Here is a 14,821-nt window from a genome sequence, read left to right on the forward strand (position 1 = left end):
CCAGGGTGCAAGAGTAATTGTTAAGATTATTTTTACAAGAAGGTTGATTCTACATTTAAAATCGGCCATGGTTGGCATGCCTGCATCACAGAAATAGGCAAATGTCACAAAGCAGGTTTTTTTCCAGAGTGGTGGTTGAACATTTACCAGCACACACTGGGCATGCGTGTGTATGCATGCACACACACGTGGAGCTGCTCACCAATAACAAAGGGGTCCAGCCACGGCAGAGAAAAAGGACGCCAGGCAGAACTACGTGAGATCCTGGCACACTCACCAGTCTCAGATTCTTCATCGCTTGGGGAAACATGCCTTGATGTAGCTGCAGTTTGCCAACTTTCATCACTTGAACCCCTCTGACGGGATGGCTTCCTGGGAAAAAAATCCTGGAAGAAACCACACAGCAAACAGTGTCAGTGGCTCTCACCTTTGCAGTCAGCATTTCATCAGGAGACTATGAAAGTAGGAGCAAACACCAGCTGTGAATGTTAATGAGGAAATTAGCTTTGCAATCCAGGAGAATGCAGTACTGAGGGGAATTAATACACAATCCACAACTGGTCTCCAGCTCCTCCGCGTTTTGTGTTAGGAAAAAAATGATAGGACTAGAAGGTCTCCCTCATAAACACTAGAGAAGAGAAACAAAAGTTTGGAGCTCTGCGTTGATGTTTGGGAGGGATGCGGCGGGGAGAACAGGTGCTGATCTTCTCCTCCAGGCTCTTCCATGAAGCATGAGCACTAGCACTAGCAGAGCCCTGGAACAGAAGACTGCCTCTCAATACATATTTGTTGAATAAATAAAGTTTTCATGATCCCCCAACTAGATACTGCCACATCCCCCTTTTAACCGCAGAGCCCTTTGACTGAATCTCAGCTGTGGAGTCCATCATGGAACACCTTTCTTATAAGCACGTGTGTATTTATTGATCATCTCACTGGATTATAATGCTTTTGATTCAGGCACCCCATCTGCGTTCTCCACGACGTCTGACATGCAGGAGGAACTCAATCCATACTGGACGCCTTTCACATAGAACAGAACAGAACATGGTGTCGTCGTGGACCAAAGAAAGAGGACTGCACACACCTCCAGCTACGGGGTGTTTCAGACCCTGTGAAAAGCTGTATTACTTCAATTCAACAAGAATGTACCACATTGAATTTAACCGAATATGAGCAGTTTGGCCTCTTCTGGCATCAACACCCGCTACCCCTACTCTTAGAGAATACTGAGCCCCTGCTATATACGCACAATTGTCTCTGGGGGAAATGCCTACACACACACACACACACACACACACAAAACCACACTTTAAATGAGGTTTTCAGGCCAGGTGCAATGGCTCCCACCAGTAATCCCAGCACTTTGGAGGCTGAGGCAGGCGGAGTGCTTGAGCTTAGGAGTTTGAGACCAGCCTGGGTAACATGGCAAAACCCTGTCTCTATAAAAAATACAAAAATGAGCCAGGTGTAGTGGAGCATGCCTGTAGTCCCAGCTACCTAGGACGCTGAGGTGGGAGGATCACTCGAGCCCAGGAGGCTGAGGCTGCAGTTTCACGCCACTGCACTCCACCCTGGGTGACAGAGTGAGACCCTGTCTCAAAAAAAGAAGTTTTTCCCTTAGGGCTGAATCATCCCATTAGACACAAGACACATATTCCTGCAGGAGTTAAACAAGGTTACATGATGGAGCATGAGTCGGCGCCCAAGCAAGGCATAACTTAATGTACGCTAGATGTTCAAGTTGGTTGAACTGAACTGAGAAAATGATACAAGTATTGTGAAGACAAAGAGGTGACTGACGGCTGGACTGGGAAGGCTTCCTGGAGCAGGGAAATTGGACTTACACTGGCTCCCAAGGATTTGGAGAGGCTTGGCTGGGCAGGAGAAGGGAAGTGTATCCCAACCGTCAGAGAGAACGAGCAAGGGCTCAGTGTAAACGTGGCTTCTCCAGGGACGGAGGCGCCTGCCCACAGACATCAGTAAGATAATCCTAGAATCCATCAGTTATACAGGGCTTGCCATGTGCCAGGCACTGTTCCAACTGCTTTTCATCCATGAACCCAGAGAACCCCATCTAAGCTCTATTATGTAATAGTGATGAGGCAGATTTACCAGGAGAGACAGGTATGTTCTCTGACAAGTGCACACATATCTGCAAACCATTCCCTCTCGCTGAATCTTAACTCTTCCCCCCACGAAATGTGATATGGAAACATTTGTTTTCATTCATGCTCTTAAAAAAGTAGAAAGCAGTACCCGGGAGGAAAGCATTTAAACCGACAGAAGATTGGGCATGCCTCTTTTAAAAAGCTGAAAAGGGGCTGGGCGTGGTGGCTCACACCTGTAGTCCCAGCGCTTTGGGAGGCCGAGGCGGGCAAATCACGAGGTCAGGAGTTTGGGACTAGCCTGGTCAATATGGTGAAACCCCGCCTCTACTAAAAATACACAAATTAGCTGGGCGTGGTGGCACGCGCCTGTAGTCCCAGCTACTCGGGAGGCTGAGGCAGAACTGCTTGAACCTGGGAGGTGGAGGTTGCAGTGAGCTGAGATCGCGGCACTGCACTCTAGCCTGGGCAACAAGAGCAAGACTCCATCTTAAAAAAAAAAAAAAAAAAAAAGAAGCTGAAAAGGGAGCAGAAGGGGGAACAACAAAGGAGACGCCTGGGTCCTGGATTTTTCTTCATCACTTTACCTCTCACCCCTTACAAAATGAACGTCATTATCTACTTGTGTAGAAATAACTTTAAGATCCCCAGACAAAGGGCGTAAGTGCAGGACGCCATTATCAGAGGGTAATGGCCCTGGTCACTTTCCTTGAAAAGCACACCTGGATTTGGGGTGTTCTATTATTGCTATGAATGTGGCATCATTAAATTTAAAGGTCAAAAAGTGATTTTACACTAACAATCACTCCACAAAGTGGATGTCTGTCATGTCAGAAGAAGGAAAGAAAATTTCAGTTTTACAACGGCAGAGAAAGCAGTGCATCATTACGCCATGGCAGGTACCTGCCCCAGTCACTCGGATATTTCAAAATGAAGTAGAGCTTACTAAGGAGAGCATGAGGAAGGAGGAAGAGCTTGTAACGGGGGACTTCCAAATAAATATTTACAAGGCGGTCTCACAGCTCTGTGGGGCTGCTGATGGCAGGCCTGGTTTGTTTCTGGAGGCCTCCCAGCTGCAATACAGAATAAAAATCATGATTTCTTGCTGGAGTATAGCTCCAAGGAGAACTGGTCAAGCTGGCTCCTGTTGGGAGATTCTCCAAGGGTGTGGCCTTCCATCCACTTTATGGTGTAGAGCAGGGATGGGGAGAGAAGAGGGCCTGGGGGTAGTAGTCTTGACAGGACAAAAAGACAGCCATCTTTTTGAGAGGACTGTCAAAAATAAAGACCAGGATTAGAGTCCAAAATGAGGCAGCAATCAGGTGTGTCCAAGGACTGTGAGGACTAAAGCAAGAGTCGGAGTGAGAAGGTGAGGGGAAGGTGCACCTATGAGATGCTGGATTCCGGGTCCGGCCCCGTAAGTTATCTGCAGAAGTCCAACGTGAGTCCCTGCCCTTGGTTAGCATGTAGTTTGCAGGTGAAGCAAATGAAATCATGATACAGAAAGGCGTGTGGCAGCCACCTGACCAGGGCACAGACAATGTGTGCTCTGGGAGCAGCCGGGACCACAGTGATCAGGGGAGTGGCAGAGTCTCGGCGGGTTTCCACTGGAGATGATGATGGGATCCTGGGACAAGGGAAGGGATGGATGCTTGCTCTGGGGATGGGACGGGAGGCTGAATGCCAAGGGGCAGTGAGCATGCTGGTCCGGCCAGCAGAGGAGGGGCGTGGGGAAGGAGGCGCACTGGAGGCCAGGCTGTGCAGAGGCACACGCGCAAAGCTACAACTCTGCACTTCCCTTGCCAGCAGTGAGGCACTACCAAAGGGGTCTGAGGGTATTTCATCAGAATAGAAAACCAAGAACATTGGAAAACAGACCCTAGAGGCAAAAAGACTTGAGGCAGGATGGTGGCAGTATCAACAGAAAAGAAGGACTTGGTACAAGAAAGGTGATGCGGGGGATTTAACAGAATCTGGGGGTCCAAGGGGTGCCGTGGAGTCTGAGCTGACTCCATGATTCAGAAATAGACACCTCCACAAAAACATACAAGCAAACCGTATAACGAAATCATTCAACACGGCAGTTTGTTCGGGTGTTATAAACTTTCCTTTCATAGGTATAATGCTGGCAATCACATGTTCCAGAATGCTTGGCCTAGATTGGAAAAAAATGTTTTAGGTGTCTCTATGGTGAATAAGTGCATAAGAAGAAATGGGTTTAAACACGCACAGAAAAGAAGGAAATGTGCACACCAGCTTTAACTCAGACCCATAAGCACCAAGATCTTACTGATGTATTTCATAGGGAGGCTGAAGGTCAGGGAACTGGAATCTGAAGTCAAAAGGACGTGGAGAAGAAATATCTCAGAGATCCTGCCAGGCTGAGGTTGCTGATCTCTATTGGTTCTACATGACGCAATTACCAATGGCATTATTCAGATAGCAGCTCTGGCATTTACAGGGTAGGAAAATGCCTTTGTTATTCAGGGCTACTGCCTTGGTTTGAATGTGTTCCCTCCAAAATGCAGATGCTGAAACTCAATGGCCAATGTGGCAGTGTTTGGAGATTGGGCCTTTAAGAGGTGATTAGGTCACCAAGGCTCCTCCCCTTGCGAATGGGATTAAAGCCCTCATAAAACAGGTTTCACGAAGTATTCAGCTTGTTTGCTTTCCACTGTGTAAAGACACAGTGTTCCTCCCCTCCAGAGAATGTAGCAACAAGACATCATCTTGGAAATGGAGAGTAGTCCTCACCAGACAACCTGCTGGCTTGGATTTTATGGCTTGAACTTCCCAACCTCCAGAACTGTGAGAAAAAAAAAAAAATTCTGTTCTTTGTGAATTACCGTCTATGGTATTTTGGAATAGCAGCACAAAGTTAAGACAATTATTTTTAAAAAACCGGGCGCGGTGGCTCACGCCTGTAATTCCAGCTCTCAGGGAGGCAGAGGCAGGAGGATAGCTTGAGCCCAGGAGTTCGAGACCTGCCTGGGTAATACAGCGAGACCCCGTTCTCCACAAAAAGGAAAAAAAAAAAAACTGATCCAAAATATATTACTGAACCTGAAAGGAGAACTGAATCTGCCTGTTTAGATTGTATTTTAGAGTAGCTAAATAGCTCCAGTTGTATGAATTTTAGCTGATAAATGTGGAATGATGATGGAATTAGAAAAATCATTTTGCAACTCCTAGAGAATTATTTGACTGAGGGGAGAAAATATCCCTCGATGAAACCATTAGATAAAAGGATAGTAAAGAATTGTACAGCGGATGGATTAATTTGTTACCACCTGAATCCTCTGATCAATCTTAGCATCACCAAAGTAGGATAACTAGACGCTAAGTGCCATCGGATGCAGAAGGAATTGTTTTTGGCTACCTATCAACTATCCTTGTGAAACAAAACAAAACCCCACACGCTGAAGCTGAATCTAATCAAGCCTGCAAAGTTAAATCCCATTTCATACGGAAAAACAAGGGACAGAGGAACAAGTAAAACAGTCAGCTGAATCTGGGGTATGGGAAATTCTACAAGCCTGGACCCAGGATCTTCAACAAGTCAATCACAGCAAAAGAAAAAGATGGTAGCAGGAGAAGAATACTATTAATTAAAAGAGATGTAGGAGATGTAACAGTCACATACAAGGTGCAGACCTCGTGTATCCATACTCAGCCAAGACAACTGTAAAAAGATATTTCTGAGATAATCCAGGAAATCTGAGCATGAAACGGCATTGTGGATGGAAGAAAAAATGTCCACATTTTTCAGGAATACAATACTGAGGTGCACATGAATTAAATGACCTAAAACCTAATATCTGAGATTTCACTTAAATCTAGTCACTCCTCTGTATGCACAAGACGTTAGTTCCAGGATCCCCACAAATACCAAAGTCTGTGGATGTTTAAGTCTCTCACAGTCGGCCCATGGTATCCCCGGGTTATAAATCCCCAGGTTCAGCATCTGCAGGTTCAACCAACTGCAGATCAAAAACATAGTTGGCCCAGCATATCCACATGTTCTGCATCCAGTTCAATCAAGCACAGATCACTCAATGCAGAAGGCATGAATTTGGAGGGCCAACTGTATCTTCAGCAGATTTTCAGCTTCCTGCAACGGTGGAGTAGCTTATTTCAGACCAAGCAGCTTATCTGCTGCTGAAAACAGGAAAACATAGACCAAAAAGTATTTTTAAGAATCTGTTTGAAGGTATCAAGGCGGCACTGAGGCAGCAAGATCTTGAAAAGTCAGGATCATGGAAAGAATGGAAGGTGAACCTTGTACTCATTGGTGCTTCTCCCTTTGATGATCTTCTAGTAGACAGAGGCTCACCAGCTGAGCAGTGTTTCTGGTAGTCTCATAAAAAGGGAGACACAGAAACTGGAATTCAGGGATCAACAATGATAACAAGGAGCTCTAGTCAACATCCCTGGCTCTCGATTCTGACCACCAAAGGACTACGATCTATCCAGGTATAGTACAGTAAAGTAGAAATAAAGCAGCCACTACAAAGAATGAGTCACTTCAAATCCTGATTGGATTAAGGTATGATCTCTTTGTATCCTGATTCCCAGAAGCAAAAGTAAACATCTCTGAAGGAGACAACATCATCCCCAGCCTCAACTTACCTCACATTTTCTGTATCACGTTCTGCATTTGGTAACATTATAACCTGGCATACAAAAAGACAAGAACTCTCTGAAAACCAAGAGAAACAACACAGACAGTGAGACAGACCTACAGGTACTGAAACAGTAAGGTTCTCCTACACGGACTTGAACTCATAAATATTCTGAGAACTTCAATAATAGGTAAGAATTTTAGCAGAAAATCAGAAATTATGTAAAAAATAACCAGTGGAAGTTTTAGAACTGAAAAGTAGAAAACTAAAATTAAGAACTTAACAGCTTAACGTTAGATTAGTCAGAGCTGAGGAAAGAATTAGTGAACTGCAAGGTAGGTCAAATGAATATCTCCATCAAAATACACAGAGACAATGGAATGGAAATAAACAGGGGCACAGGTCTCTTATGTGTCAACCAGAATCTCAAATGAGAGAAAGGAGAGAATGGGGCAGAAGCGATAGATAGATAGCTAGGTAGGTAGGTAGGTAGGTAGGTAGGTAGGTAGGTAGGTAGATAGATAGATAGATAGATAGATAGATAGATAGATAGATAGATAGATAGCTGTAATGGTGGAACATTTTCAAAACTAAAGACAGCAAGTCACAGATTCAAAAATGCTAAGAACTGCACAAAGACTAAAATAATTCAACAAAGGGAAAAGAAGAAGGATGGCGGATAAAGTAAGTGTGGCAAAATCTTGGTAAGAGTTACTGAAGCTGGATGATAGACATAGGAAAGTTCATATTACTCTATTTTTGTGAACATTTGAAAATTTTCATAATCGGGGCATTGGATTTTACTTTTTCACTTTTAGAAATGATGGACTTTGGTAGATAGCCTCAAGTTTCAAAAGATTTGGAATTTTTCTAAATTTTGAGCCTTCTGCAGAAATAAAATGATACATTCAATGAACAGTATACAACAGCCTTCCCATGTTGTTTCAAGACATTAGACATAGACTTGACAGCTAGAATAATAGCAGAGGGAGCAACAGCCCATATTCAACATTAAAAGGCTTTGTTTTAGGTTTTAAAGTAAACGTAGAAACTCAGTGTCATGTGCCAGGAGTAAATGGGCAAGGAGGCAGGAAAGGCACATCAAGTCAGTCATCCGATGTTCCTTAGGCTCTGTTTAATTTAAAGCAGCAGTTTTATGGAAGTTATTTATGCTTTTGTGGTAGGATAACTTTATTTGTAATATGATACATTTTTGTTGCTGGGGGGGACAAAAAGGTCCTAACATCAGGAAACAAAACCAAAGGGGGAGGAGGGGAAAGATGGGCCCTACTGTCAAGAAACCACCTCAGAACAAGGAGAACTATTTCTTACCATGACCTTAATTAACCCAGGCTGTTACTCTGGAGAGGTGCTATTTCCCAAGTGGGTGATGAATCATTGCTTCTCCATCACCTCTACTGCTGTGCTCTGCTGCTGACAGGAGATCAGGGCCATGAATTCTTGTTTCCAAAAGAAAAAGGACTTGGGTTCCAGCCCAGACTGAACCCTCAGCTCTCGTTTGGTCCATGATATGTGCTATTGGCTCCACCTCATTAAGAAAGACGGATCTGCACTCCCCCATCTCTACGTGAGTAACAGAAAGAAAATCCGCAGTGTCATGCAGAATTGGACAACGTCACAGAGAGATTTTGTCTCATTGCAATGAAATTTTTATTGCATTTCTTTTACTCCATAAACTGAGATACGTTCTACTTCTCTTAAAAACTTTCACCAAATAGGTCCTTCACTCAAAAGGTGGGGTTTAGACCAGGCGCCATGGCTCACACCCTTAACCCCAGTGCTTTGGGAGGGCCAAGGAGAGAAGACTGCTCCAGGCCAGGAGTTCAAGGGCAGCCTGGGTAACACAGTGAGATGCCATCTCTACAAAAGGAAAAAAACAATTTAATTAGTCAGCCATGCATGGTGTTGCACAGCTGTAGGCCCAGCTACTTGGGAGGCTGAGGTGGGAGGATCGCTTGAGCTCAGGAGTTTGAGGCCGTAGTGAGCCATGACGGTGCTACTGCACTTCAGCCTGAGTGACAGACAAGACTATCTCTAAAAATAAATACATAATTTTTTTAGAAGTAGGGTTTTCTTACTCTTACTGGTTTGACAATTAAGAGTTACTTGCACATGATCCATTATTGGAATCTTTAATCTGATAATAAGAATAAAAGAGACTTTCGATTATCTGAAATGTCCATGTTATTCACACTTAGGAGCACAGAGGGTAGGAAAGCAGTAGATAAATCAGAATGAAGGAGATAACAAGATTTGGGCTGAAGACAGGTCTCTTCCAATTAGTTGAGTGACTATTCACAATGTGATAAGAGATTGGAGAGCATCTGGAAATGTATACAATTCCATACAAACACAAACTAGTATTAAGTTTCCAGTGCTAGTAAATGTATGGTAATTAATGGAATGCACTGTTACACCCACATGGAGATTACACGCTGGGGGAGGGGGAAATCACTAAAATAAAAAGCATGATAGCATCACAATGGTTATTTTCCACAGCCAAAAACAAACAACCGCTTGAACTACTTCTACATTTCCCTGCTTCTTTTAAAATACAAGTGGCATGGGCAGCAACACACAGGAAAGCCTGGCGTCGTCGAGATGATTCTGGATGAGCGTCCTCATTAAGGGAAAGACTTACGTTGCAGATAGGGCTGAGCATCCAATAATGAGCCAAACCTGGGTTTTGGTCTTTCCTTCTAGAAAACACACTGAGAAACTACTGCCTATATTTGTAACTTTTATATTAAGCGTGTTCAATTATTTTCATTTCATGCTGGACTTAAAAATTTCCTCACTCCCTTGCTCACGAGCAGCCTGGCTGGCAGAAGGGAAACCTCAGGGGCTGTGTGGTTGGCCCTCAGTGCGGCAGAGGGGTGAGGACTGGCCAGCATCTTCCAGGCAGGCAGGACGGTCCTCCACTTCATGTAAGCAGTTTCCTCTTGAAGACCCGTAAGAGTGATAATGCTGGCCTTTTGCCTGTCTCCTATATGACAGCACTATTTTTTTAGGGTATGAAACATTTGATGACATCTTGAAGGATTTCAGAAAGACTGGCTACCATGACTGAAGTATAAAATAACCATAATTTAGTTTAATACATCCTTGAGAAAAAAATAGTAATGAGATTTTCCCTACAGAAACTGCATTTATCCTGTATAGTCTATCCTTATTATGTGGGCAATAAAAGATACTTCTAAGGTTCTAAAGCCCTCAAAAGATGGTCATATCACTGAGGTCATTCCTCAAGAAGAAACTGACAGCAGAAATTTTACAATTTTCAGAAAAGTTTAAATTTATTTGAACGTTTTAGTTCAAGTTTCTAAAAGCTGGTTTACATTCTACTCCTAGAAATGCAGCAGGTATGGTAGCTACACTGATTCAATGGGAACATACTGAAAACAAGTAAAATGCTGATGAAATATTCGAAAAAGCAGTAAGACGCTGGCAAAATAGCAAGGCACTGTCAGGCCAAAATGTGAGTGAAGAAGGACTCCTGACAAGTAAGCAGAATGGCCCAACTGCTGGTCTGCCTGGAGTCTCTGTCCTCCCCTGCTCTGCGGGGCTTGGGGGACCAAAGAGCGTGTCCACTGTCTCCCCAGCAGGATGGGGTCTAGTAGGAAATCCTTCCTTTTGGCCAACTTATTTGGAATGGTGAGTAAGACATGACTGCAGATAACAGAAGGAAACAGATTATATTCAAAAGAGTCACAGAGAGCTGACAGGCGGCTGCAAGAATGGAAGCTGAAAGCCAGTGGAATGACATCTCCCATGCGCCGAAGGAAAACAAACTCCTCCTCTAGAATTCTACATCCCAAAAGACATCTTTCAAGAAGAAGGTTGAAGAGCTGAAGGGTGCAGGGCTTCTGATGATGATGAAAATGTTCTAAAATTGACTGTAGTCATGGTTGCACATACATTTAAATATATTGAAAACCACTGAAGTATACACTTTAAACGGATAAATTGTAAGCTGTATAAATTGTCTCTCAATAAATCTCTTAAAAAGGATAAAGATGAAATAAAAATATCTTTAGACAAAGAAAAATGGAAAATGTGTCACCAGATCTTCACAAAAGGAATTTCTAACATTCTGGGTAGAAGGAAAGTCATCCCAGATGGATGGTGTAAGATACAAGAAAACACGGACAAAGAGAATGCTTAATATGGGCAAATCTAGGAATACAGACAAAATAATTTTTGTGGGTTAACAATATGGTAAAAAATTAAAATACACAATAATCATAGCATATACATCAGTCGGAGAAACAGGCGGATTCAAGCGTTCTAAAGCCTCTCTACGTCCACAAAGCACCTGAGAAAGTAACATACTTTCTTTACAATTCTTAAACAGTTCATCCGTGACTTATACATCCTTCACAATACATGATTTATTTAATAATTTTAAACATATGAAAAACTGATTTAGTGTTCTGTGTTCATTTCTTAGTACAAAGCCAGTTTGCAGAGAGCAGTCAGGTTAATAGGTAATGTAGGGATTTAATGATCTCAGAGATTGAGTGTTAAATCAATAAGAAAGGAACACTGTGGTTCAAAAATACCTACATACCCTTCCCTTGCTTGGAAAGAAAAGATGAGAGTTACAAAACTTAAACATGAATAAAAATCTGCACAATGTACTTTAAGATAGAAGATGAAATAGTTTGGCATCAGTGAGCTCACCAAGCTTTATGTATCTGTATCTACAATGTTGTTTAACACTAGACTTATGTGTTGTTGCTGACATATACTTTAGTGTTACTAGGTGCTCTTATTGAAATCCATCACTACAGATGCCAAAGTACTCAGAGCCCACAGACCTTGAAGAAGTCACAGGATGGGTTTTCACAGCACAGCTGTTGGGAGGTTCTGGGAAGCAGAGATGTTCTCTTCTTTGAAGATTTTCGAAGAGAAAATACAGCCTGTTGTGGCAGAGCAGCTAGCACTGCTTAGAGACAGAATCATGAGAAAGCGAGGCGACAGCAGAGGTTGGTAAACTTCACCTCACAAGCCAAATCCCACGGGCGACATGCTTTTGTAAAGAAGGTTTCGGGAGGACACAGCTGTGATCATTCATTTATATATTGTCCACAGGTGCTTTCAAGCTACAAGAGCACAATTAAATAGGTGGATGTGTGGCTTGCAAAGCTGAAAATATTTACTACCTGGCTCTTCACAGAACAGTTGCTGACGCTTGCTCTACAACAAAGGAGTTACCAAAAATAAGAGGCGAGGAAGAGGATCCCTTACAAAAATTATCCTGTAATGGACAACCATGGGTATGTAAGCTTGATATTTGTAGACATAGACAAACTGGTTCCAAAATTTCTATGGAAACACAAAGGAATTAGAATAGTCTGAGCAGTTCTAAAAAAGAATAAAACTGAAAGGTTCACACAATCCCATTTTAAGACTTACTAGAAAGCCACAGCACTCAAGACAGTGTGGCACTGGCAAAGAGATAGACACAAAATGAATGGAACACAATAGAAATTCAAGAAATTGATTCACACAAACGTAGCCAATTATTATTTCTTCTTTTTTGTTACAAAGGCATAAGAACAACTCGATGGAGTAACGATGGCATTTTTAACCATCCTCAACAACACCTGTTATCTACCTTTTCTATTCTACCCATCCCAGTGGGTGTGCAGTGCTCTCTCACTGTGGCTTTGATTTGAATTTCCCTCACGGTTAATCATGCTGAGCATCTTTTCATGTGTTTATCAGCCATTTGGATATCTTCTTTGGAAAATGTATAGTCCAGTCTAGGAAGGAAAACAAACTTCAACCTGAACTTCATAACTTATATCAAGGTCAATTATGAGGCCATGAACTCAAATAGATCATTGATCTAAATACAAACTTGTAAAAATGTTAGAAGACATAGGAGAAAATCTTCATGACCTTGAGTTAGGCAAGAGTTCTTATATATGACACCAAAAGCATGATTCATAAAAGAAAAAAAATGGAAAAATTAGATTTCATCAAAATTAAAAGCATTTACTCCATTTAAAAGATGGAGGCCTGGCTTAGTGGCTCACCCCTGTGATCCCAGCACTTTGGGAGGCCGAGGCAGGTGGATCACCTGAGGTCAGGAGTTGGAGACCAGTCTGGCCAACATGGTGAAACCTCGTCTCTACTAAAAATACAAAAATTAGCTGAGCATGAGCATGGTGGCATGTACCTGTAATCCCAGCTACTCAGAGGCTGAGGCAGGAGAATCACTTGAATCTGGGAGGCGGAGGTTATAGTGAGACAAGATTGTGCCACTGCACTCCAGACTGGGCGACAGAGTGAGACTATGCCTCAAAAAAAATTAATTAATTAAAATTTTTAAAAAAGAAACTCTGTCTGATACCTATGTGTTCAGAGCTTTCTTTGCTCAGGCACCCTCTTCCTCTCACAGTCTCTGAAGGCCAGGTAAAAAGGCTAGTTCTTTACCCTCCCTTTAAACCAATGATGTGTCACTCCTTCCAGATTGTGGAAGTGTGTATGCATTTCCTATGCTGAATTATAGAACCAAATCCCTACTTAGAGGTCAAATCACTGTAGTTCCTTTCATCTTGTTCCCAGAGGAGATCCTGCAGCCATGAATAATCTTATTTCATACTTATCAACTTGTAAGATTTTGACAGTTTTTGGTAATGCACAAACAGCCATAAATACTGCTCAAGCAGTATTTCTCCAAGGGAGGAAGAAAGGGAAAAAGATGAGGGAAGAGTAAACATTCATGAGAAGAAAGATTTCTCCCCTTTGGGAATCTGTTTATTTTGCCATCGTCAAAGTGAGTCAGGAATTCAAACACCTGACAGCACAGAAGTGGCAAAACCATTTGGGTTTGACTTGATGGTCCTGAGAAACTGCTGGTCATGCTTTTCAGATTCTGCAAATATAATTAGTGGCTTGTTTGCTATTTTGGCAATTTAAAGCAGGGGGTAGGACTGCCTGTGACAAAATCAGTAATTGAATGATTAAACTAGATGCTCATAGTCAAAATGGCATCTGACAATGTACCTCTAATACAACATTCCCAATTTATTTTTAAAATACCTATTGAGATATAAAAACAGATTTAAATATAAAAAAATTAAATTCAACTTACAACACTTTAAAACTAGGGCCAATGCCTGAGTCTAGGAAGAGACCACCTGATGCCAGAGTCTAAGAGGTCTTCTGAGCTACAATTTTGCTGAGGGCCATGCGTAGTGAAATGCTATGAGGGTAAGATGGCCTGCTTGGAAAGAGTGACACGGACCCTTCACACTGTCTGAATCATGGATCGGAAATCAAGTCTGCACCGAGCGAGAATCTGCACAACTGTCTGTGCACCATGTGGGGCTGGCTTCCACAGCCGACAGACTCACTCACTGTGGTCCCTCTCTCCTCAGCCAGTTCAGAACTTTATTCCACAGACAGACTTTAACTCCTGGGAAAAAGCAGGGTAGAGAGCGGAGAGAAGTGGAAGGAATGGTGTCACACTGAATACTGGCCTCAGCAGATCTCATACATAACGTGACAAGAGAAGGCTGAGCTACGAGGAACCTTGACAGAAGTACATTCTATAGTGTTTAGTTTTCAATGTACTTTGTTTCATGTACCAGAAAAGCAAGATAAGAGAAGATGCCATTTCAGTCAACCAGTTCCCAATAGATAAAAACACCCTGGATTGTGAGAACGGGCTGTAGGCTGAGCATCTCCATCTGCTGTCCAGTTACAGATCTGATGAGGGAATCCAAAGAGCACTGAGTCAAGGGCAACGTGTGTACTATTTCCACCAGCAAACATTAATACTGAATGTTTTTGCACTAAAATGGGGGAAAAGGCAAGGATGTCTGCCATCCATACTCATATTCAATGTAATACTGGAAGTACTGGCCAGTGTCATAAGGCAAGAAAAAAATAACAGGATATAGAACAGAAAGGAAAAAATAAGCTGCCCCTATTTACAGGTAACATGATTGCCTATGTAGAAAATCCCAAGGAATTTTCAAAAACATTTTTAGATCTAATAAGTGAATTAAGTAAAGCAGCAGGACAAACTCAACACACGAAAATTAATCATGCATC

General features: G+C 42.5%; 1 protein-coding gene across 1 annotated transcript in view; it reads right to left on the reverse strand.

Annotated features, from left to right (window-relative positions):
• SMYD3 (SET and MYND domain containing 3) overlaps positions 1–14,821 on the reverse strand; it is a 744,013-nt gene that overhangs the window by 20,734 nt on the left and 708,458 nt on the right. Inside the window, exon 11 of the mRNA XM_030935864.1 lies at positions 278–386. Coding sequence (XP_030791724.1) covers positions 278–386 — 109 coding nt within the window. The remainder of the gene's footprint in view (positions 1–277; positions 387–14,821) is intronic.

The sequence above is a fragment of the Rhinopithecus roxellana genome, chromosome 8 (assembly GCF_007565055.1).
Source record: "Rhinopithecus roxellana isolate Shanxi Qingling chromosome 8, ASM756505v1, whole genome shotgun sequence".
NCBI classification, from domain to species: Eukaryota; Metazoa; Chordata; class Mammalia; order Primates; family Cercopithecidae; genus Rhinopithecus; species Rhinopithecus roxellana.